Below are 23163 nucleotides of genomic sequence, written 5' to 3'. Positions count from 1 at the left end.
ACTATTTAAAATACATTTAAAAACCCTATAAAACTAATTGGAAATTAAAAACCCATAAAATCATCTAAAATATTAAAATTTTAGGCCAATCCTGCGCGAGAAAATAGATACGTCTTAACTTCGCGGCGAAAGGTCCAAAGGTAGGGAGCTGTCGAAGTCCGGGGGGAAGTTCGTTCCATAGGTTAGGAGCCCCCACAGAGAAGGCCCTTCCCCTGGGGGCCGCCAGCCGACATTGCTTGGCTGATGGCACCCTAAGGAGTCCCTCTCTGTGAGAGCGCATGGGTCGGTGGGAGGCATACTTGCAGCTTTAAATGATTCGTCACTAAATGGTACCATTGAGAAAAAGTTTGGTCTAGTGGTTGAAGCATCAGGCTAGAAGCAGGGAGACTGTGAGTTCTACTCCTGACATAAAACCAGTTGGCTGACTTTGGGCCAGTCCCACTTAGGCCTAGGAAGACGGCCATGACAAGAACACTGCGGGGTCTATCCAAGTAGTCACTAGGAGTCAATACAGATTCAAAGGAAAAATAAAAATAATAAAAATAAAATACATAAAATAAAATAATAATTAAATAAATAAATAAAGTAAAATAATAAATAAAGTAAAGTAAAGTAAAATAAAATAAAATATAAAATAAAATAAATCGTACCAGTATTAGGGCTAGTTTCAGGCAATAGCCAAATTAACAGGCAGCTCCATCAAGTAACCCCATTCCTACACCGTCAGAGTTCTCAAGGTATTCAAAGAAAATCCCAATTACACATTTGCCTGGCAATAAAAATAAAAATAATAAGTTTTAAAATTTCAATGGAGGTTTTTTTAAAAAACTTCGGTGGAGGCAACCTAAAATGGCCTGGCTAAGGTACGAGGAAAAAAACAGAAGCACGGAGATTATACTGGCGGGGGAAAAAAAGACAATCACAGCTATGGTTGAGAGTTTGACATTGAAGGAATTAAAATAGCAATCTATTTTGAATGTGTTACTACGCACCTCTTCTAAATGCAGTCATTTGCTCAGCAGTTGGATAGAACTATGTTTTTTTTAAAAAATATCCCATTTTAAACTAGAACAAATTGTGTCCTGTTGTATTTCTAACAGCTGCAGATTTCTTTGGAGTTCACATCTATCAATCCAATTGGCAGAGGGCTTAATTCTCTATAAGGGGAACCACCAGCCCTTGACATCCTATTCACTTTATGCACCGTATCATTTATCCAAGCATACACTCAGCAGCATTAGTCAGTGAACACATGTGAAAACAGAGAACAGAGAATAACACACATGGAAGGGACCTTGGAGATCTTCTAGTCCAACCCCCTGCTCAGGCAGGAGGCCCTAAACCAAGGGTTTGTTTGTTTGTTTGTTTGTTTTGTCACAACTGTATATATAAGCATAAGCATGAAATAACTTTATGATATATAAGCATATATATAATCATAATAATGTAATGACTATATAAAATTGAATACAGTCAAAGGGAACATTATTTATTATTATTTATTTATTTATTTTATTAAATTTTTATACCGCCCTTCTCCCGAAGGACTCAGGGCGGTGTACAGCCAAAGATAAAACACGAAATATATACAATTAAAACATTTAAAACATAGCAAATTACAAAAAGGCTGATCATTAAAAATTTAGTTTTAAAATTTTAAAAATATTAATAAAACCCCGAATTAAAATTAGGACAGGAATGGTAGGCACGTTGGTGCTCTTATGCACGCCCCTTACAGACCTCTTAGGAATGGTGTGAGGTCAATAGTAGGTAGTTTTTGGTTAAAGCTTTTGGGATTTAGGGAAGAGTCCACACAGTCTGGTAGTACATTTCAGGCCTTAACAACTCTGTTACTGAAATCATATTTTCTGCAATCAAGATTAGAGCGGTTCACATTAAGCTTAAATCTATTGTGTGCTCATGTATTGTTGTGATTGAAGCTGAAGTAGTCATCAATAGGAAGGACGTTGTAACATGAGTTAAACTCAGGTCATGTCGAAGGCGGCGGAGTTCTAAATTTTCTAAACTCAGGATTTCAAGTCTGGTGGTATAAGGTATTTTGTTGTAAACAGAGGAGTCATAAACTCTTCTCGTAAAATATTTCTGGACATACTCAATTGTATTAATGTCCGAAATGAGGTATGGGTTCCAGACAGGCGAGCTGTATTCAAGAATTGGTCTAGCGAATGTTTTGTATGCTCTGGTTAGTAGTGTAGTGTTTTTGGAGAAGAAGCTATGCAAGATTAAGTTTACAACTCTTAAAGCCTTTTTTGCGATGTAGTTGCAGTGTGCTTTGGCACTTAAATCATTTGATATGAAAACTCCAAGGTCTTTAACCTTGGGTTAAAGGGTGGGGGTCATCTACAAGGTAATGTCCATCAAGCTTGTATTTGGCGTTCAGATTCTTTTTTCCAATGTGTAAGACAGAGCATTTGCTGCTTGAGATTTGGAGTTGCCAAGTTTTTGACCATTCCGACACAAAATCAAAGACTTTTTGAAGGGTAGCTGTATTGTTGGTAGTGTTGAATAGTTTAACATCGTCAGCGAAGAGTACACAATTACTTGTAATATATCACAGAGATCATTAATATATAATATGAAGAGTGTTGGTCCAAGAACACTGCCTGTCAAACACTGTCAAACTCAAGGCCCGTGGGCCACATCCGTCCCACGGAGTGCTTAGATCTAGCCTGCAGGGCCACCTCAGAAACAGCAAAGGACTGGCCCGTGGTGCCACTGCCAGTGAAAATTATATTCATTTTCACTGACAGAGCACTCGGGCCACCACAGGAGGCCCTGACACGAGTGATGTCGAGCTGGCCACACCACCCTGGCCACACCCACTCGCCCCTCCCCCACCCGAGGTCAAACGTAACCCTGATGCGGCCCTCAATGAAATTGAGTTTGACAACCCTGCCCTAAACCATTTAAGACAAACGGTTATCCAGTCTCTCCTTGAAAACTTCCCCTGATGGAGCACCCACAACTTCTAGAGGCAAGCCGATCCACTGATTAATTGTTCTAACTGTCAGGAAATTTCTCCTTAGCTCTAAGCTGCTTCTTTCCTTGATTAGATTCCATCCATTGCTTCTTGTCCTGCCCTCAGGTGCTTTGGAGAATAGTTTGTCCAGGGGGGAAATACTCCCAGTTCGGACTGGGTCGACTGATCAAGTAGCAATGGCGGCGGGTGGTTCAGAGAACTGGTAGCAAAAATCTCTGCCCCCCTCGCCCATGCTCACCCAGTCGCTCGCTTGCCCTCTTGCCGTTCTTTTTAAAAAAATGCTTTTAAAAGGTAAAAGTCCCTCAAGTCCTCGAACGCTGCTATCATATCAATCCCTAATCTTTTTCTTTGTTAAACTAGACACACCTAGTTCCCTCAATCGTTCATCCTATGATTTAGTCTCCAGACCTGTTATCATCTTTGTTGCTCTTCTCGACACTCTTTCTAGAGTCTCATCATCTTTTTTATATCGTGCTGACCAAAACTGGATGCAATATTCCAGGTGTGGCCTTACCAAGGCATAATAAAGCAATACCAACACTTCATGTGATCTTAATTCTATCTCTCTGTTAATGCAGCCTAGGACTGTGTTGGCATTTTTTTGGCAGCTGCAGCAGATTGCTGGGAAGGTGACAGGTATTGCCCTACAGCAAACCCAGTGAATAGTCTCTGATAACTTAAAAAGTAATGTGCTTATTTTATAGAATAGAATAGAATAGAATAGAATAGAATAGAATAGAATAGAATAGAATAGAATAGAATAGAATTTTTTTTATTGGCCAAGTGTGATTGGACACACAAGGAATTTGTCTTGGTGCATAGGCTCTCAGTGTACATAAAAGAAAAGATACGTTCATCAAGGTACAATAGAATAGAATAGAATAGAATAGAATAGAATAGAATAGAATAGAATAGAATAGAATAGAATAGAATTTATGACTTAGCTTAATGCTTAGCAACCATTCAAAGTTACGACAGACATAACTGGGGATACTTACAACCCATAGACAAAGTTCCAATGGCTGGAGCCCCTCCCCCTGTGGTCATGTGACTTGCCAATAAAGCCACATCTGCAGATGTTTGCAGAGTCTCGTGGTAATATGATCGTTTTTTCTGACCGTTTTGCCAAAAGTTTGCATTTACTTCCAGTTTTTAGAAAAACCGCAGCCACAGCAAACAGAATAACAGAGTTGGAAGGGACCTTGGAGATCTTCTAGTCCAACACCCCTTGCTTAGGCAGGAAACCTGCCTAAGGCCTCTGGTGGCTGCCTGGGCCTCTGGTGGCTCAGGCTGCTAAGACAGTCTGTTATTAACACAGCTGCTTGCAATTAGTGCAGGTTCAAGTCCCACCAGGCCCAAGGTTGACTCAGCCTTCCATCCTTTATAAGGTAGGTAAAATGAGGACCCAGATTGTTGGGGGCAATAAAGTTGACTTTGTATATAATATACAAATGGATGAAGACTATTGCTAACATAGTGTAAGCCACCCTGAGTTTTCGGAGAAGGGCGGGATATAAATGCAAATAAATAAATAAATAAATAAAAAACCCTACACCAGACAAACGGTTATCCAACATCTTCTTTAAAACTTCCAGTGTTGGAGCATTCACAACTACTGGAGGCAAGTTGTTCCACTGATTAATTGTTCTAATTGAAAGGAAATGTTGTTGGACTACTACAGCCTAGTATCCCATTAGTTTTCTCCTATTATCCTGGTGACACATACAGACCTTTTCTCTGAGGTTAGTCACACATGGTGTTTTATAAAGTGGATTGTGTAAGGTCATGCCACAATGTAGTCATTACTGTGTTCTTTAAGTCAAACAAAGGTCCATACCAGGGTTGGGCAATTAATTTTCCCAAGGAGGGTCGCATGAGAAGCTGGGACTGTTATAGAGGGTCAAACTAATCAGGCCACGGCCGCTGCTCTTCCTGCCCCCACCACTGGTTAAGGTTGCTAGAGCAGGGGTCTCCAACCTTGGTCACTTTAAGACTTGTGGACTTCAACTCCCAGAGTTCCTCAGCCAGCAAAGCTGGCTGAGGAATTCTGGGAGTTGAAGTCCACAAATCTTAAAGTGACTAAGGCTGGAGAGTCCTGTGCTAGAGGATAGCATTTCACACCTCCAACAACATACATCAAAAGATTCTTTTAACAGAATGAAATGAAATAATGCCAGAAATTCAAAGATTCCCTTCCTCCTCTCTTCCTCTGAGGAATAGAATAGAATAGAATAGAATAGAATAGAATTTTTATTGGCCAAGTGTGATTGGACACACAAGGAATTTGTCTTGGTGGATATGCTCTCAGTGTACATAAAAGAAAAGATACGTTCATCAAGGTACAACATTTACAACACAATTGATGGTCAATATATCAATATAAATCATAAGGATTGCCAGCAACAAGTTATAGTCATACAGTCATAAGTGGAAAGAGATTGGTGATGGGAACTATGAGACGATTAATAGTAGTGCAGATTCAGTAAATAGTCTGACCTGTATACTGCACGAATCAAGAAGAGAGCCATGAAAATATTTACAGATCCCTCGCATCCTGGACATAAACTGTTTCAACTCCTACCCTCAAAACGACGCTATAGAGCACTGCACACCAGAACAACTAGACACAAGAACAGTTTTTCCCCGAAGGCCATCACTCTGCTAAACAAATAATTCCCTCAACACTGTCAGACTATTTACTGAATCTGCACTACTATTAATCATCTCATAGTTCCCATCACCAATCTCTTTCCACTTATGACTGTATGACTATAACTTGTTGCTGGCAATCCTTATGATTTATATTGATATATTGAAATAATGCAGGGGGTCCTTGACTTGCAACCACAACTGAGCCGAACATTTTGTTGCTAAGCAAGATAGTTAGGTGAGTTTTGCCCAGGGGTGAAATCTAAAAATTTTCCTTACCGGTTCTGTGGGCATGGCTTAATTGGTGGGCGTGGCTTGGTGGTCAGATGGCTGGGTGGGTGTGGCCAATAACAATAAATAATAAAAATAATAAACAAAGTATAAAAAAACAATAAGAGGTACCAAAAACCAACTTTCACACTTTACATACACACAACACAACACAACTGACTCACACACAATGTAAAAGCAGCTGCACTTCACACTTCACATAGCCACAAAAAGCTCAAAAACCAACTTTCACACTTTACACACACACAACACACACACACACACACACACACAATATGCCACATACAGCTTTCTGAGATTTTGTGTGTTTGTGTAGTTAGAGTGAAACACTACAGAAACACACCAAATCTCAGAAAGCTGCACAAATATTTTATTATTTTATTTTATTGTGGACTTCAAATCCCAGAGTTCCTCAGCCAGCAAAGCCAGCCAGTTGATCACCGAGGAAATAGATTAGCTAAGCAATTGATTCTGTCTGGCTGAAAGTGAAACTGCTTTCGGGCTGGAAAAAGAGCCATGCGTTCATCAGTAATCAGGTAAGTGCCTTAGAATCTCTACTCTTACTTGTAGAAAACAAGAGTACAAGTAAAGTTCTGCTGATGAGGAACTCAGGTGAGATCGCCAGAGGAGACTTAATTTTTTTTTTTTAAGTTTAAAGTCTCTGCCAATCTCAGCTGAGGGGCGGGATCCTCAAAGGCTTTTTTTTTACTTTTAAAGACCTGTTTCGGCTGAAGCAAAACCGGCTTTTAAAAGTAAAAAAAAAAAACCTCTGCAGATGGTGCGGCTCAGCAGAGGCAGTGGGACGGGGCCAGGGATTTTTGCTACCGATCCTCTGAACCAGCAGCCGCCATCGCTACCGGATCGCGCGATCCAGTCCAATCCGGGAGCATTTCACCCCTGGTTTTGCCCCCATTTTCCGAACCTTTCTGGACACAGTTGTTCAGGGAATCATGGCCGTTGCTAAGTTAGCAACAAGGTTGTTAAATGAATCGGGTTTCCCCATTGACTTTGCTTGTCAGAAGGTCGCAAAAGGGGATTCCAGGACCCTGCAACCGTCGTAAATATGAGTCAGTTGCCAAGGATCCAAATTTTGATCACATGACCATGGGGATGCTACAATGGTTATAAGGGTGAAAAACAGTTATAAGTCACTTTTTCCAGTCGCACTGTAACTCTGAACAGTCACTAAACAAATACGGCAGTTGTAAGTTGAGGATTACCTGTATATTGGAGTCTTCAAATTGATACATACAAACACACATACACACTCAAGGTTTTTTCATGCGGAGAATGACACATGTGTGTACTGCTTAAGTAAGTTGGAGGAATGAAAATATCAGGTGGAGATAATATGAGCCATCAGTGTGCTGCAGCTGCCAAAAAAGCCAACACAGTCCTAGGCTGCATTAACAGAGAGATAGAGTCAAGACAAATGAAGTGCTAGTACCACTTTATTATACCTTGGTAAGACCACTCTTGAAATATTGCATCCAGTTTTGGTTGCTACAATATAAAAAAGATGTGGAGACTCTAGAAAGAGCACAGAAAACAGCAACAAAGATGATTAGGGAACTGGAGGCTAAAACATATAAAGAACAGTTGCTGGAACTGGGTATGTCTAGTTTGATGAAAAGAAGGACTAGGGGGAGACATGATAGCAGTCTTCCACTATCTCGGGTTGCCACAAAGAAGAGGGAATCAAGCTATTCTCCAAAGCATCTGAGGGCAGGACAAGAAGCAACGGATGGAAATTAATCAAGGAGAGAAGCAACCTAGAACTAAGGAGAAATTTCCTGACAGTGAGAACAATTAATCAGTGGAACAACTTGCCTCCAGAAGTTGTGGGCGCTCAAACTCTGGAGCTTTTAAAAAAGAGATTGAACAATCATTTGTCTGAAATGTTTCCTGCCTGAGCAGAAGGTTGGACTAGAAGACCTCCAAGGTCCCTTCCGACTCTGTCATTCTGTTAATGCTAAGCAGCAAGAAAACATTTGACTGGGATAGTCAATTATTTTCCTTTGAACTGAATATCCCTGCAGGGAGACGATGTTCTTTAATAAATGTGAAGTACTTCGCGTTCGGTCTGACCTAAGAGTAGTACATAAAATTTTCTGCTACAGCGTCCTACCTGTCAATGACTACTTCAGCTTCAACCACAACAATAAATGAGCACACAATAGATACAAACTGAAGGTAAACCATTCCAAACTCGATTGCAGAAAATACGACTTCAGCAACAGAGTGGTCAATGCCAGGAATGCCCTTCCTGACTCTGTGGTTTCTTCCCCAAACCCCCAAAACTTTAACCTTAAACTGTCTACTGTTGATTTCACCCCATTCCTAAGAGGTCCGTAAAGGGGGCGTGCATAAGCGCACCAACGTGGCTACCGTCCCTGTCTTACTGTCCCCATTTATTCATATCCATTTCATGTATTCATAATCATGTTCATACTTATATCTGCTATTTGTTTTCTGAGGTTTTCACGGGTGTCTTTATGTAGGTCTTTGGTTGTTCGGGTTTTCTCCCGTGTAAAATTGGAAGTGTCTTGGCGACGTTTCGACGAAGTCTCATTCGTCATCTGCAATCACACATTGCTCCCAGAAGCACGAAGCTGAAGCCTGAAGATGACGAATGAGACTTCATCGAAATGTCACCAAGACACTTCCAATTTTACACGGGAGAAAACCCAAACAACCAAAGACCTACTTATATCTGTTATTTTATACATGCTTGAAAAAATCAATCAATCAATCAATCAATCAATCAATCAATCAATGTCTTCCCTTTTCAGGTCTCATACCGAGCCCAGCAAGGAGACACCAAGCGAGCCGTATTCAAGATGGCGATGGTCTGGGTTTTAGCTTTCTTGCTCTACGGACCTGCAATTATCAGCTGGGAATACATATCCGGCCGGAGCACCATTCCCGAGGGGGAATGCTATGCGGAATTTTTTTACAACTGGTACTTTCTCATCACAGCTTCCACTCTTGAGTTCTTCACCCCTTTCATCAGCGTGATGTTTTTCAACTTGAGCATCTACCTGAATATACAGAAACGGACCAAAATCCGCCTGGAGGTTCTTCACGATAGCCCAAATTTTGTAGAGGAGACCGAAATGAGCGCGGGGCCCAAGCTTTCCATGAAATGTTGTAAGTGGGAAGAAAAAGACCCAGGAAGCTTGAACCCTCCAAAATGGGACATCCCAGAAGAAGATGCACGAGGAAGCATCAACGCAAAGCATTCGCGGGACTCCGAGATGGAACCAAAACCTTCCAACAAAAGGAATTATAAAGACTGGGCAGCCAACCTTTCTTTAGAGAAAGGATTGAAGGTAGCTTCCCAGAATGTGACACAGCGATTCAGGTTGACTAGGGACAAGAGAGTAGCGAAATCACTAGCGGTCATTGTGGGCATTTTTGGCCTTTGTTGGGCACCGTACACCCTTCTCATGATCATCCGTGCTGCTTGCCATGGTCACTGTATCCCTGTGTATTGGTACGAGGCTTCTTTCTGGCTCTTGTGGGTCAATTCGGCCATCAACCCCGTCCTTTATCCACTCTGTCACTACAGCTTCAGGAGAGCTTTTGTTAAACTCCTCTGCCCAAAGAAACTGAAGATCCAGCCCCATAATTCTCTCCAGAAATGCTGGAAGTAATCTAATGGGGTAGAAGTAATCCAGTGGTGGGTTGCTACTGGTTTGCACCAGATCGGAAGAACTGGTAGCGGCGGCGGTGGAAGGTTCCACCCACCCACCCACCCACATGCTTCTGCGCCAGTGGTGGGTTTCAAAAAATTTTTACTACCAGTTCTGTGGGTGTGGCTTGGTGGGCGTGGTGTGGCTTGGTGCGTGTGGCAGGGGAAAGATTCTGTAAAATCTCCATTCTCACCCCACTCCAGGGGAAAGATACTGTAAAATCTCCATTCCCTCCCCAATCCAGACAAAAGATACTGCAAAATCCCCATTCCCTCCCAATCAGCTGGGACTTGGGAGGTAGAGAATAGATGGGGGTGGGGCCAGTCAGAACTTTTACTACCGGTTCTCCGTACCACTCAAAATTTCCGCTACCGGTTCTCCAGAACTGGTCGGAACCTGCTGAAACCCACCTCTGTTCTGCGCATGTGCAGAAGTGCCACACATGCATGAGTGAACTAGTAGCGATGGGATTTGGAACCCGCCCCTGAAGTAATCACATCAAGGTTTCTTTGAAGAGATATTGACAGTAAGAGTTACCAAGGATGAAGAAAATACGAAGTCTATCTAGGCCTTGGGTTTGTAACCTTTGATGTGTAGATTGGATGTGGCCTGCTAGTTCTCTTTTTGTATTTCTGGAGCCCTCAAATTGCACTGCTGAAAGTTGGCAAAAAAAGATTGAACACCTGTAGGATGGGGGGGAAAAAGTGTGCCATAACTCTGGTAGACTTAGCACTCCCTGAAGATCTTTAGAACTTGAGTCAAACTTTCTAGCTTTTCCAGGGTCATCTTTTCTGTTTAATTCTGTACAGCCAAAAATGGGTTTCAGACAGGGGTGGGCTCCTGGGGGTTCGCAGGGGTTAACCTCCAAATCCCACTCCTGGCAGGCCCCTCCTATCCCACCCCGCCCATTGGGGAAAGTGGGCTTGTTTAACAACCATAGTGTTTGCTTAAGGACCACAAGGTTCACTTAACGACCATAGTGTTTACCTAACCCAGGGGTCTGCAACTTTAAACACTCAAAGAGCCATTTTTCTATTTTCTTTTAAACAGGTATCTCTCTCTCTGTCTCTCTCTTTCCTCACTTTCTGTTTGTGTGTGTCTCTTGTCTCTCTTTTTCCCTCTGTCGCTCTTTCTCTCTGTGCTGGGGGGGGGGGAAAGGGAAAGAAATCACTGAACTGGTGCTGGGTGGTGGGAATCTGACGTCCAGAGGTCAACGAGATGTACTGAAGACCAGATGGGGCAATCCCACAAAAATAACACATCTCTTGTCACTTGAGCATACTCCAAGAACCTGGTTTTGCTTAACTTTTTGCACAAAGCTTTAGTATGAACCACCAAAACTAAATCATTCTTTTAATAAACGGGGAACTTCTAGTTTTATGCAATATTCAAGATATTAGAGCAGACAAGGTAAGAAATTCTAGGCATGCTGCTGGCTTGGGGAAAGGCAGGGAAAGAGCTCTTTTGACACGTTCCCTGAGCTCTTCCCTGGCAAGGCATGCTGTCATGTCCCACTCCTCCGCTGACGGCCGGGTCAGGGAAATCCGAATCAGGCGTGCCTCTGCAGCTCTGCCAAAGTCCTAGCAAAGTTCTCAAGGCAGGCAGGAGACCAGAAAGTGACTTCAGCAAGATAAGGTAGACTTTGCCTGACTCAGAGAATGCCAGAAAGCAGATTCTTTATATAGGCCATGGGGTGTGGCTCCATGACTCAGCACTTATCCAGGCCTGCCCCTCCCTTCCTTCTGTCGCCGCCGCCTATCAATTCTCCTGAAGCGAGGGTCACTCCAGTCTGCAGCTGTTGGTAATTGACCTTCCTCAGGCTCACATGCTGTGGGGGAGGGGGAGGGGTCTAGTTGCTCCGTTTGCCTGGGCATGGAGCCAGGGCTGGGGCCAGGAGGCACGCTAGGACATTCCTCAGCGTTCGGAAGCAGATAAGAAGGCCCCGGCTGCGGGGAAAGCGGACGAGGCACAACACATGCTGCTGGCTTGGGGAAAGGCAGGAGATCAGGGAACTGGTTTGGGGATGTGGCCAGCTGGGCATCGTTACCGGTTCTGCGAACTTGGCCAGATTTTTGCTAATGGTTCTCGCGAACCGGTCCAAACCAGTTACAACCCACCACTGCTCTGGAGCCCGGGGAGGACTTTGCTTGTAGAAGATTGCAAAAGGGGCTCACATAACCCTGGGACTCAGCAACCATCATCAATATGAACCAGCTGCCAAGCATCTGAATTTGGGTCACATGGCCATGGGGATGCTTCAAAGGTCGTAACTGTGAAAAATGATCATAACTCACTTTTGTCAGTGCCGCTGTAACTTTGAATGGTCACTAAATGAACTTTTGTAAGTTGAGGACGACCTGTATTCAAACATGTTTCCTGGCCACATCGATACTGCAGGTCGCTCTTCATTTTACATCAATTTCAGTGATGTATCTTCTTTCAAAGAATTCAGGGGAAGTGATAGTCAGGATAGCAGTTCCCACTGTTCTTTTGGGGGTGAAATTGAATACTTGAGATGCAGTATTGTTTGCTGTCCAAACTCATTTTGTGCATGTGTGTGTGTGTGTGAGAGAGAGAGAGAGAGAGACAGAGAGAGAGAATTTTATTTCTAGAACAAATGGCAATGCTTACCGTATTTTTTGGAGTATATGACACACTTCTCCTCCCGCCCCCCCCAAAAAAGAGGGTGAAAATTTGGGTGCGTCTTATACACCGAATGTAGCCAAAAACGCAAGGCATGGAGGCAGCGATGAGTCCGTGGCAATCTCTGCAGCCTGGAACAGCTGATTGGGGGTATTCCGGGAGGCTGATCAACCTGCCAATCAGCTGCTCATGCTGAATCAGAGTTTGCAGCAGCAGTCACATCCAGAAAGCACACACAAGTAACTGATTCAGCAGGATTCAATAACTTCTCTTTATATATAATCTAACATGAAGTAAATATACAATGTCAAAAGCAAGTTTTCCAACGTGGTAGTAAATATAAGCAAAACACAAGCAGAGGAGAGGAGTTTCTGTTTTAGTTTCAGAGATCAGCACAGCATGCAGCTTTAGAAGAGTTGAGCTAAGCCATGCCCAGGCTCCTTGCTGTCTCCTTCCTTCCTTGTTGCTCATACAGCAAATACTGGTTCAGTTTCCAAACAGCCCTCAACTCTCTCACACACTGACAGGACACTAGCCAGATGAATACCGATGGATGCATGTAGGCAGAGGCAAAAAAAATTTTTTTCTTATTTTCCTCCCCAAAAACTAAGGTGCATCCTATACTCTGGAGCATCTTATACTCCGAAAAAATACGGTATTTCTGCCACAAGGACTTCAACCTGCTATTATTGCTGACTTCATGAGCTTCAAATATAGATTCAACTTATTACCATATTGTTACTTCAAGATAAGTCAAATATCTCTTCCTGAAAATCTGGAGGACTTTCTTCTGAGCATTCTATGTAAAATATATGTGATGAGAAGCATTGTTGTTCTATTATTATTTTTTTCCAAAATCCAGAACTGCTTTATTAGTAATCATAAATGGTACTGCAATTTTAAATCTCTGCTAGAAATTTCAGCACTGTTTGGACTACCAGTTTATCCTCTGTGAGTCAGATAAATATGCTTTCAGCAGTAGACCTAACATTTTGTGTCACATATGCAATATTTGGTATTGAAAATGGACTTGGTTTGGTGAGGAACTGCATATGGAATTTACTGAGTTTTGGGAACGGTATCATCATATGGAGAATTTTTTGTCCTGCAAGTTTGTCCAGCTTTTAATGTATGCTTTTTATCCTGTACGTTGCCAGCAATCTGTAAGAAATATAATAAAAATATTTTCTTAAATCAAGATTCATCCAATTCTTTGTAGAGAAACAGAGCACGGTTAAAGGAAGTAATTCAATCTGTAGCCTCAGGTAGCCTTCCTTTCTCTAGATGAGGATCAGTTCGAAAGTTTTAAAAATGTATTTTAAATTGGGGCCAAATTGAATAAGTTTTTTAATTATTCTTTTATCTGTACTGTGTTATTGATTGTTGTTTTACCTGGCTGTAAATCGCCCTGAGTCCTTCGGGAGAAAGGCGGTATACAAATTAAATTATTATTATTATTATTATTATTATTATTTTTCTGCCTTGTTTCTTCCCATCTTTTTCCTGACATTAAATGCTAAAGTAAATTTATCTACATCACCTGTTTTTCAACCCACAAATGGCACCAAATCAAACCAATCTTTAGAAGCCTTCGTTTTCCTAAATTAAACTCCAATTAACCTCCTGGCTCCAGTTCTGTGCTGTTCTCTATTTGAAACAAATCGTGGGTATCGAAGTATGTATCCACGCCCATATATATCTATCAATTTGAAGTCTTCCGTAAAGTTAGTCATGATTTTCCCCCCCATGTCAACTAAATACAAGTAGTTCTTGACTTACAACCACAACTGAGCCCAGCATCTGTTGCTAAGTGAGACAGTTGTCAAGTGAGGTTTTACGACCTTTCTTGTCGCAGCTGTTAAGTGAATCCCTGCTGTTGTTCAGTTAGTAACATGATGGTTAAGTGAATCTAGCTTTCCCATTGACTTCGCTTGTCAGAAGGTCACAATCACACCATTATTGCTTAACACATTGTAAAGCCGCCCTGAGTCTTCGGAGAAGGGCGGGATATAAATTCAAATAAAATAAAAATAAAAAATAAATAAATAAATAAAATCCCAGAACAGTGCAAACATCATAAATATGAACCCGTTGCCAAGCATCTGAATTTGGATCATGTGACCATGGGGTTGCCGCAGGGGTGAAATGCTCCCCGTTCGGACCTCCGGTAGCCATGGTGGCGGGTGATTTAGAGAACCGGTAGCAAAAATCCCTGCCCCCCATGCTATACTCTGAAAAAATACGGTATTTCTGCCACAAGGACTTCAACCTGCTATTATTGCTGACTTCATGAGCTTCAAAAATAGATTCAACTTATTACCATATTGTTACTTCAAGATAAGTCAAATATCTCTTCCTGAAAATCTGGAGGACTTTCTTCTGAGCATTCTATGTAAAATATATGTGATGAGAAGCATTGTTGTTCTATTATTATTTTTCCAAAATCCAGAACAGCTTTATTAGTAATCATAAATGGTACTGCAATTTTAAATCTAATAATAATCAAATTGGGTAGATTCAGGTGAGACGTCGGAGCCTTGTCTTGTTGAGATTGTTTGGGATGAGTTTGATCCTGTGGCTCCTGAGGACGTGGACAGGTTGCTGGGGAGGCTTAATGCCACCACATGTTTATTGGACCCGGGTCCCTCCTGGTTGGTGCTGGCCACACAGGAGGTGACACGGGGCTGGCTCCAGGGAATTATTAATGCTTCTTTATTGGAGGGCGTTGTCCCTACCGTCTTGAAAGTGGCGGTGGTGAGACCCCTCCTCAAGAAGCCTTCCCTGGACCCAGCCGTTTTAGGTAATTACCGTCCTGTCTCCAACCTTCGCTTTGTGGCGAAGGTTGTAGAGAGTGTGGTAGCACGTCAGCTACCCCAGTACCTGGATGAATCGGTCTATCTGGACCCATTCCAGTCCGGTTTCCAGCCTGGGTACAGCACGGAGACAGCTTTGGTTGCGTTGGTTGATGATCTCTGGAGGGCTCGGGACAAGGGTTATTCCTCTGCCCTGGTCCTGTTAGACCTCTCAGCGGCTTTTGATACCATCGACCATGGTATCCTGCTGCGCCGGCTGGGGAGTTTGGGAGTGGGAGGCACCGTTTTTCGGTGGTTCTCCTCCTATCTCTCTGGTCGGTCGCAGATGGTGTTGGCAGGGGGGCAGAGATCGACCGTGAGGCATCTCATGTGTGGGGTGCCGCAGGGGTCAATTCTCTTGCCCCTCCTGTTCAACATCTATATGAAGCCGCTGGGTGAGATCATTAGTGGTTTTGGGGTGAGTCATTGGCCCCTATGGAGAGGGTGCGCAATTTAGGTGTTCTCCTGGATGGGCGGTTGTCTTTGAAGCAAATTGATCAGGCCCAACTGATGAACTAGAGTAGCTCAATCAAGTCATAATAAGTCTGGACAGATTAAAGCAACTTCAATAATTATTTTTAATCTGGGAATTAAAATTTAATAAATTCATAGCTTCCTCCCCAAAAACTAAGGTGCATCCTATACTCTGGAGCATCTTATACTCTGAAAAAATACGGTATTTCTGCCACAAGGACTTCAACCTGCTATTATTGCTGACTTCATGAGCTTCAAAAATAGATTCAACTTATTACCATATTGTTACTTCAAGATAAGTCAAATATCTCTTCCTGAAAATCTGGAGGACTTTCTTCTGAGCATTCTATGTAAAATATATGTGATGAGAAGCATTGTTGTTCTATTATTATTTTTTCCCAAAATCCAGAACAGCTTTATTAGTAATCATAAATGGTACTGCAATTTTAAATCTCTGCTAGAAATTTCAGCACTGTTTGGACTATCAGTTTATCCTCTGTGAGTCAGATAAATATGCTTTCAGCAGTAGACCTAACATTTTGTGTCACATATGCAATATTTGGTATTGAAAATGGACTCGGTTTGGTGAGGAACTGCATATGGAATTTACTGAGTTTTGGGAACGGTATCATCATATGGAGAATTTTTTGTCCTGCAAGTTTGTCCAGCTTTTAATGTATGCTTTTTATCCTGTACGTTGCCAGCAATCTGTAAGAAATATAATAAAAATATTTTCTTAAATCAAGATTCATCCAATTCTTTGTAGAGAAACAGAGCACGGTTAAAGGAAGTAATTCAATCTCTAGCCTCAGGTAGCCTTCCTTTCTCTAGATGAGGATCAGTTCGAAAGTTTTAAAAATGTATTTTTAAGTCTAGTTGCTAGGTAGAAAACCACCAGGGAGAAATTAAACTTTGAGTGATAGCTGTCTTTGAAGCAAATTTGACGACCGTCTCCAGGAGAGCTTTTATCAGGTCCGCCTGATTCGCCAGTTGCGCCTTTCTTGACCGGGATTCCTTATGCACAGTCACCTGCAACCACAGCTGACTGTTGGGGTGAGTTACCAACTGTACGCTGATGACACGCAGCTGTATTTTTCCACCCCAGGCCACCCCAACGAAGTTGTCAAGTGAGCTCTCGTGTGTGTATTTAAGTTTTGCCTGGGGGATTTAAGTTTGTTTGGTGGATTTATTTGCTTGAGCAACTTTTAGTTGCTTTATGGACTATTGGCCCATTGCTTTGTGGACTAACCAATTAAATATGAGCCAACAGTGTGCGCGGCAGCAAAAAAAAGCCAATGCAATTCTAAATTGCATTAATAGAGGGATACAATCAAGATCAAGTGAGGTACTAACACCACTCTATAAAGCCTTAGTAAGACTACACCTAAAATACTGCATCCAGTTTTGGTCACCACACTGTAAAAAAGATGTTGAGACTCTAGAAAGAGTGCAGAGAAAAGCAACCAAGATGATTAGGGGGCTGGAGACTAAATCATATGAAGAACGGTTGCAGGAACTGGGCATGGCTAGTCTAGTTTAGTTTAGTTTAGTTTTAGTTTTATTAGATTTTTATACCGCCCTTCTCCCGAAGGACTCAGGGCGGTGTACAGCCGAAATAAAATACAGAGTATATACAATTAAAAGAAATTAAAAGAAACTATTAATAAATGGCCGATAATTTAAAAATTAAAAAATTTACAAATGTTTAAAATCTCTAAAACCCCAATTTAAAATCACTATTTATGCCAGTCCTGCTTGAATAAATAAGTATGTTTTTAGCTCACGACGGAAGGTCCGAAGATCAGGAACTTGACGTAAGCCAGGGGGGAGTTCGTTCCAGAGCGTCGGTGCTCCCACAGAGAAGGCCCTCCCCCTGGGAGCCGCCAGCCGACATTGTTTGGCGGACGGCACCCTGAGAAGGCCCTCTCTGTGAGAGCGTACGGGTCGATGGGAGGCATACGGTAACAGCAGGCGGTCTCGTAAGTACCCGGGTCCTAAGCCATGGAGCGCTTTAAAGGTGGTAACCAGGATCTTGAAGCGCACCGAAGACCACAGGAAGCCAGTGCAACCACGGAGCAGAGGTGTTACGTGGGAGCCTCGGCGGCTCCCATTACCACTCGCGCAGCTGCATTCTGGACTAACTGCAGCCTCCAGGTGCACTTCAAGGTGTTGGTTACCACCTTTAAAGCGCTCCATGGCTTAGGACCGGGCTATTTACGGGACCACCTACTGCCACCATTTGCCTCCCACCAACCCATGCACTCTCACAGAGAGGGACTCCTTAGGGTGCCGTCAGCCAAGCAATGTCGGTTGGCGACCCCCAGGGGAAGGGCCTTCTCTGTGGGGGCTCCTACCCTATGGAACGAACTTCCCCCTGGACTCCGACAACTCCCTGACCTTCGGACCTTCCGCCGCGAGCTGAAGACGTACTATTTTTCCGCGCAGGACTGGCATAGAATTTTTAGATTTTATTATTGGGTTTTTAATTTTAATTGGGTTTTATGGTTTTAAATGTATTTTAAATTGGGGCCAAATTGAATAAGTTTTTTAATTATTCTTTTATCTGTACTGTGTTATTGATTGTTGTTTTACCTGGCTGTAAATCGCCCTGAGTCCTTCGGGAGAAAGGCGGTATACAAATTAAATTATTATTATTATTATTATTATTATTATTTTTCTGCCTTGTTTCTTCCCACCTTTTTCCTGACATTAAATGCTAAAGTAAATTTATCTACATCACCTGTTTTTCAACCCACAAATGGCACCAAATCAAACCAATCTTTAGAAGCCTTCGTTTTCCTAAATTAAACTCCAATTAACCTCCTGGCTCCAGTTCTGTGCTGTTCTCTATTTGAAACAAATCGTGGGTATCGAAGTATGTATCCACGCCCATACATATCTATCAATTTGAAGTCTTCCGTAAAGTTAGTCATGATTTTTTCCCCCATGTCAACTAAATACAAGTAGTTCTTGACTTACAACCACAACTGAGCCCAGCATCTGTTGCTAAGTGAGACAGTTGTCAAGTGAGGTTTTACGACCTTTCTTGTCGCAGTTGTTAAGTGAATCCCTGCTGTTGTTCAGTTAGTAACATGATGGTTAAGTGAATCTAGCTTTCCCATTGACTTCGCTTGTCAGAAGGTCACAATCACACCATTATTGCTTAACACATTGTAAAGCCGCCCTGAGTCTTCGGAGAAGGGCGGGATATAAATTCAAATAAAATAAAAATAAAAAATAAATAAATAAATAAAATCCCAGAACAGTGCAAACATCATAAATATGAACCCGTTGCCAAGCATCTGAATTTGGATCATGTGACCATGGGGTTGCCGCAGGGGTGAAATGCTCCCCGTTCGGACCTCCGGTAGCCATGGTGGCGGGTGATTTAGAGAACCGGTAGCAAAAATCCCTGCCCCCCCCATGCCCACCCAATCGCCCAGTCACCCGCTTGCCCGCTTGCCACTTCTTTCTGGCTCGCTCGCTTTTCCCACCCGAATGGTAGGAATAGGTTGTCGGCCAAATAGGTTGTAAAAAAATGCTTTTAAAAGTTAACAAAAAAGAGATCGTGCACCACAGCTGGTCACACTTACCCATGCGCTGTTCTACTTACTCCATGCCTTCTTTTGGTGTGCACTGCATGCACACACCCCTTGCATTTGGTGCATGGTGCACACTGCCCATACGCGCGCACAGCGTGCGTTTGGCGGGCAGCGCACATGTGCAGTTAACCAGTTCAAATTTCATCACTGGGTTGCCGCAACCATCGTAAAGGTGAAGAATGGTCATAAGTCACTTTTTTCAGTGCAGTCACTAAATGAATGGTTGAGAGTTGCGGACTAAACTGTAGATGTAAACCAACTTAATTAGCAAAATGCAAAGGGGACTCTCTAAGTTTTCAGTCGCTGTGTTGTAGTGGCCACTATGATGTCTCCCTTGGACGACTTCCTAGATTTCTCCTCAGAGGTCAGCTCAAGGGAGGATGAGCCCATTCCTGGCATGTCAGGAACTGAGGATTAACTGAACACCGGTCCAAAAGAGAATTGGAGGAGGCTGCAGCAGGGGAAAGCTTCCAGGAGCAGACGGCCAGCGAAGAGGAGGAGGAGCTGCCTTCTGCATCCAAGAGCAGGCAGGGCAGAGAAAAGGCAGGAGCAATGGAGATCACCCAGATTAATCGAGAGGAAAGACCCCCGCCTGTCTTGATGGGCTGCACCGGAAAGCTGGCTATTTATTACAGCAGGCGCAGAGAGGCATTGCTGGGAACAATGTGTTGGTTTTCTAACAGTTTGTTTGTTTGTTGTGCTTCCTGCTTCACCATGTTTGGAATTGTTCCTTGGAGACTCTGAACTTTTCTTGTCAAGTGAGCTCTCGTGTGTGTATTTAAGTTTTGCCTGGGGGATTTATTGCTGGATTTATTTGCTTGAGCAACTTTTAGTTGCTTTATGGACTATTGGCCCATTGCTTTGTGGACTAACCAATTAAATATGAGCCAACAGTGTGCGCGGCAGCAAAAAAAAGCCAATGCAATTCTAAATTGCATTAACAGAGGGATACAATCAAGATCAAGTGAGGTACTAACACCACTCTATAAAGCCTTAGTAAGACTACACCTAAAATACTGCATCCAGTTTTGGTCACCACACTGTAAAAAAGATGTTGAGACTCTAGAAAGAGTGCAGAGAAAAGCAACCAAGATGATTAAGGGGCTGGAGACTAAATCATATGAAGAACGGTTGCAGGAACTGGGCATGGCTAGTCTAGTGAAGAGAAGGACCAGGGGAGACATGATAGCAGTGTTCCAATATTTGAGGGGCTGCCACAGAGAGGAGGGGGTCAAGCTATTCTCCAAAGCACCTGAAGGCCAAACAAGGATTAATGAACGGAAACTGAACAAGGAGAGCTTCAACTTGGAAATAAGGAGAAATTTTCTGACAGTGAGAGCAATCAACCTATGGAACAGAAGTTGCCTTCAGGAGTTGTGGCAGCTTCATCCCTGGAAGCTTTCAAGAAGAGACTGGACTGTCAGAAATGATATAGGGCAGTGATGGCTAACCTTTTTGCCATCGTGTGCCAGGAGGGGGTGGTCATGCACAGGCGTGCCCACACCCATAATTCTATGCGCTCCGCCCCCGCACATATGCATGCGACCCCCACTCCTGGCATGCAATGGCCTGGTAGGCCTGTTTTTCTCTCTCACCTGGTTCCAGAGCCTCTCTATGAGTCTGGGAAGGGCAAAAATGGCCTCCCCCCCCCGAGGCTCTCCAGAGGCCAGAAATGGCCCGTTTATCAACTTCTGGTTGGACAGGAAGTGACTTTTTTGCTGTCCCTAGCCTCCAGAGACTCCTTGAGAGACTCTGGAGGCTGCGTACAGCAAAACAGTCACTTCCTGTCCAACCAGAAATTGCTAAATAGACCGTTTCTGGCCTCTCAAGGGCCTGGGAGGGTGGGGAAGGCCATTTTTGCCCTTCCCAGACTCATAGAGAGGCTCTGGAGCCATGTGAAAGAAAAAAAACAGGCCTTCCCCACCACCACCCAGGCCGTCTGGAGGCAGGAAACAGCCTGTTTCCTTACTTCTGGTGGGCCCAGAAGGCCCGAAAATCAGCTGGCCAGCGCGCACGTGCGCCAGAGTCAAGCTTGCGTGCCCACTGATATGGCTATGCATGCCACCTGTGGCACATGTGCCATAGGTTCGCCATAATGGGTATAGGGTCTCCTGCTTGGGCAGGGGGTTGGAGTAGAGGAACTCCAAGGTCCCATTCAACTCTGTTAATCTGCAGTCTATAATCTTGGCCTGTTTGTGGCTGGACTTATTTGAAATAGTTCTGAATCTTGGTCAAGGGAATTGCTGGGGAAATGTTGATAAACTCACTAAACCACAGTTATGTGTGTGTGAGTAAGTGGGGCAACACAGCCACAAACCTGAAAACAGGCTCCAAGCAAAAGCCGTAATTGAGAATCTTTCTTTTAATGGTCTCCCACTGTGTTACTTCCAAACAATGCACGGAAGTTCTATACAGCATTCTGAGCCAGGCTGGTCCTGTCCACGTTCGTATCTTCTTCACAGCAGGTGGGACACTGGGCAAGGTTCAGTCAATCATCGGCCCTGCTCTGTGCCCAACGCACATACACAAACTGAAGTCAGCATAAGCCACAAGTATTAGACCTGCAGCATGCAGTCGCTTAAAAATACCTCCACCGTCATCTCTGTCAAACATTGCAGAGTTAACTGGGAAGCGTTTCCTGTCGCTGCATCACTTTGGTCCTTAGAGAAGGGCAGCTTTGAATTCCAGAAAATATATGCTTAAACTGTTATAAAATGTGGATTATATATATTTTTTAATTTTGTTGCCTATTTCTGAATACAGACGTTGCAGGTAATCCTTGACCTACGACCACAACTGAGCTCAAAACTTCCATTGCTAAGAAAGGACCTCTGGTGGCTCAATGGACTAAGTCTGTCTGCTGCTTGCAATTACTGCAAGTTCAAGTGCCACCAGGCCCAAGGTTGACTCAGCCTTCCATCCTTTATAAGGTAGGTAAAATGAGGTCCTAGACTGTTGGGGGCAATTAAGTTGACTTTGTATATAATATACAAATGGATGAAGACTATTGCTTAACATAGTATAAGCCGCCCTGAGTCTTCGGAGAAGGGCGAGATATAAATTAAAAAAAAAAAAAGGAAATACGTTTGCTTCTTTTTATAACCTTTTTTTTTTTGCCACTGCTGTTAAGTGAATCACTGCAGTTGTTAAGTCAATCGTGCAGTCTTTAAGCAAATCTGGCTCCCCCCACCCCAAACTTTTCTTGTTGGAAGCCAGCTGAGGAAGTTACAAATGGTGTTCACAGGAACCAGTACAATGCAATTGTCATCAATACATCAGTCGCCAAGTGCCCAAATTTTTACCATGTGACCATGGGGATGCTGCAACCATCTTAAGTGTGAGAAACTATCATAAGGCGCTTTCTTCAGTGCCGATGTAACTTTGAAACATCCCTGAACAAACGTTTGTAAGCGAAGGACTACCTGTATTAAGATGACCTTAAAAAGAAAGTGAAAAAAACCTCAGTTACCTGAAGGAAATTGCAAGAGGGAAAGGAAACTGAAGTAAAATCTTAACCACAGTCACGGTCACAAGATTGTCACTTTCTTAGAGGCTTTAGCCTCTGATAAATTCAATTTCCTGATCCGTTCTTTGACGATCAATACCTAACGCTCTTTTTGGCCTTCTGAATTTATTCTGATTCTGATCCAGATTCTATACAGGCAGTGGTGGGATTCAAATAATTTAACAACCGGTTCTCTGCCCTAACGACCAGCTGGGTTGGTGTGGCCATGGTGGGCGTGGCCAGGGTGTGACTGGCAGCAGTTGGCCTCCCGCAACCGCCTGGGAGCAAAAATGGGCTACCGGGGGGCGGGGGAGAAATGCGCTGCCCCCATGCACCCCGTTTTGGGCCTAGTAGGCCTCCCTGCAGCCTCCTGGAAGCAAAAACACCCCGGGGGGGGAGGACGTGCCGGACCCCCCTGTGCCCCATTTTGGGCCTAGTACGCCCCCCTGCA

The 23163-nt window shown here is 43.3% G+C and overlaps 1 protein-coding gene across 1 annotated transcript in view; it reads left to right on the top strand.

Annotated features, from left to right (window-relative positions):
- The window catches only part of HRH3 (histamine receptor H3), a 58503-nt gene extending 48906 nt beyond the window's left edge, over positions 1-9597 (top strand). Inside the window, exon 3 of the mRNA XM_058178701.1 lies at positions 8734-9597. Within this exon, the coding sequence (XP_058034684.1) occupies positions 8734-9597 (864 nt within the window). The remainder of the gene's footprint in view (positions 1-8733) is intronic.
- The last annotated feature ends 13566 nt before the right edge of the window (positions 9598-23163 follow it).

Source organism: Ahaetulla prasina, chromosome 3, assembly GCF_028640845.1.
Source record: "Ahaetulla prasina isolate Xishuangbanna chromosome 3, ASM2864084v1, whole genome shotgun sequence".
Classification (NCBI taxonomy): Eukaryota; Metazoa; Chordata; class Lepidosauria; order Squamata; family Colubridae; genus Ahaetulla; species Ahaetulla prasina.
This window is presented reverse-complemented; position numbering and strand designations above follow the sequence as displayed.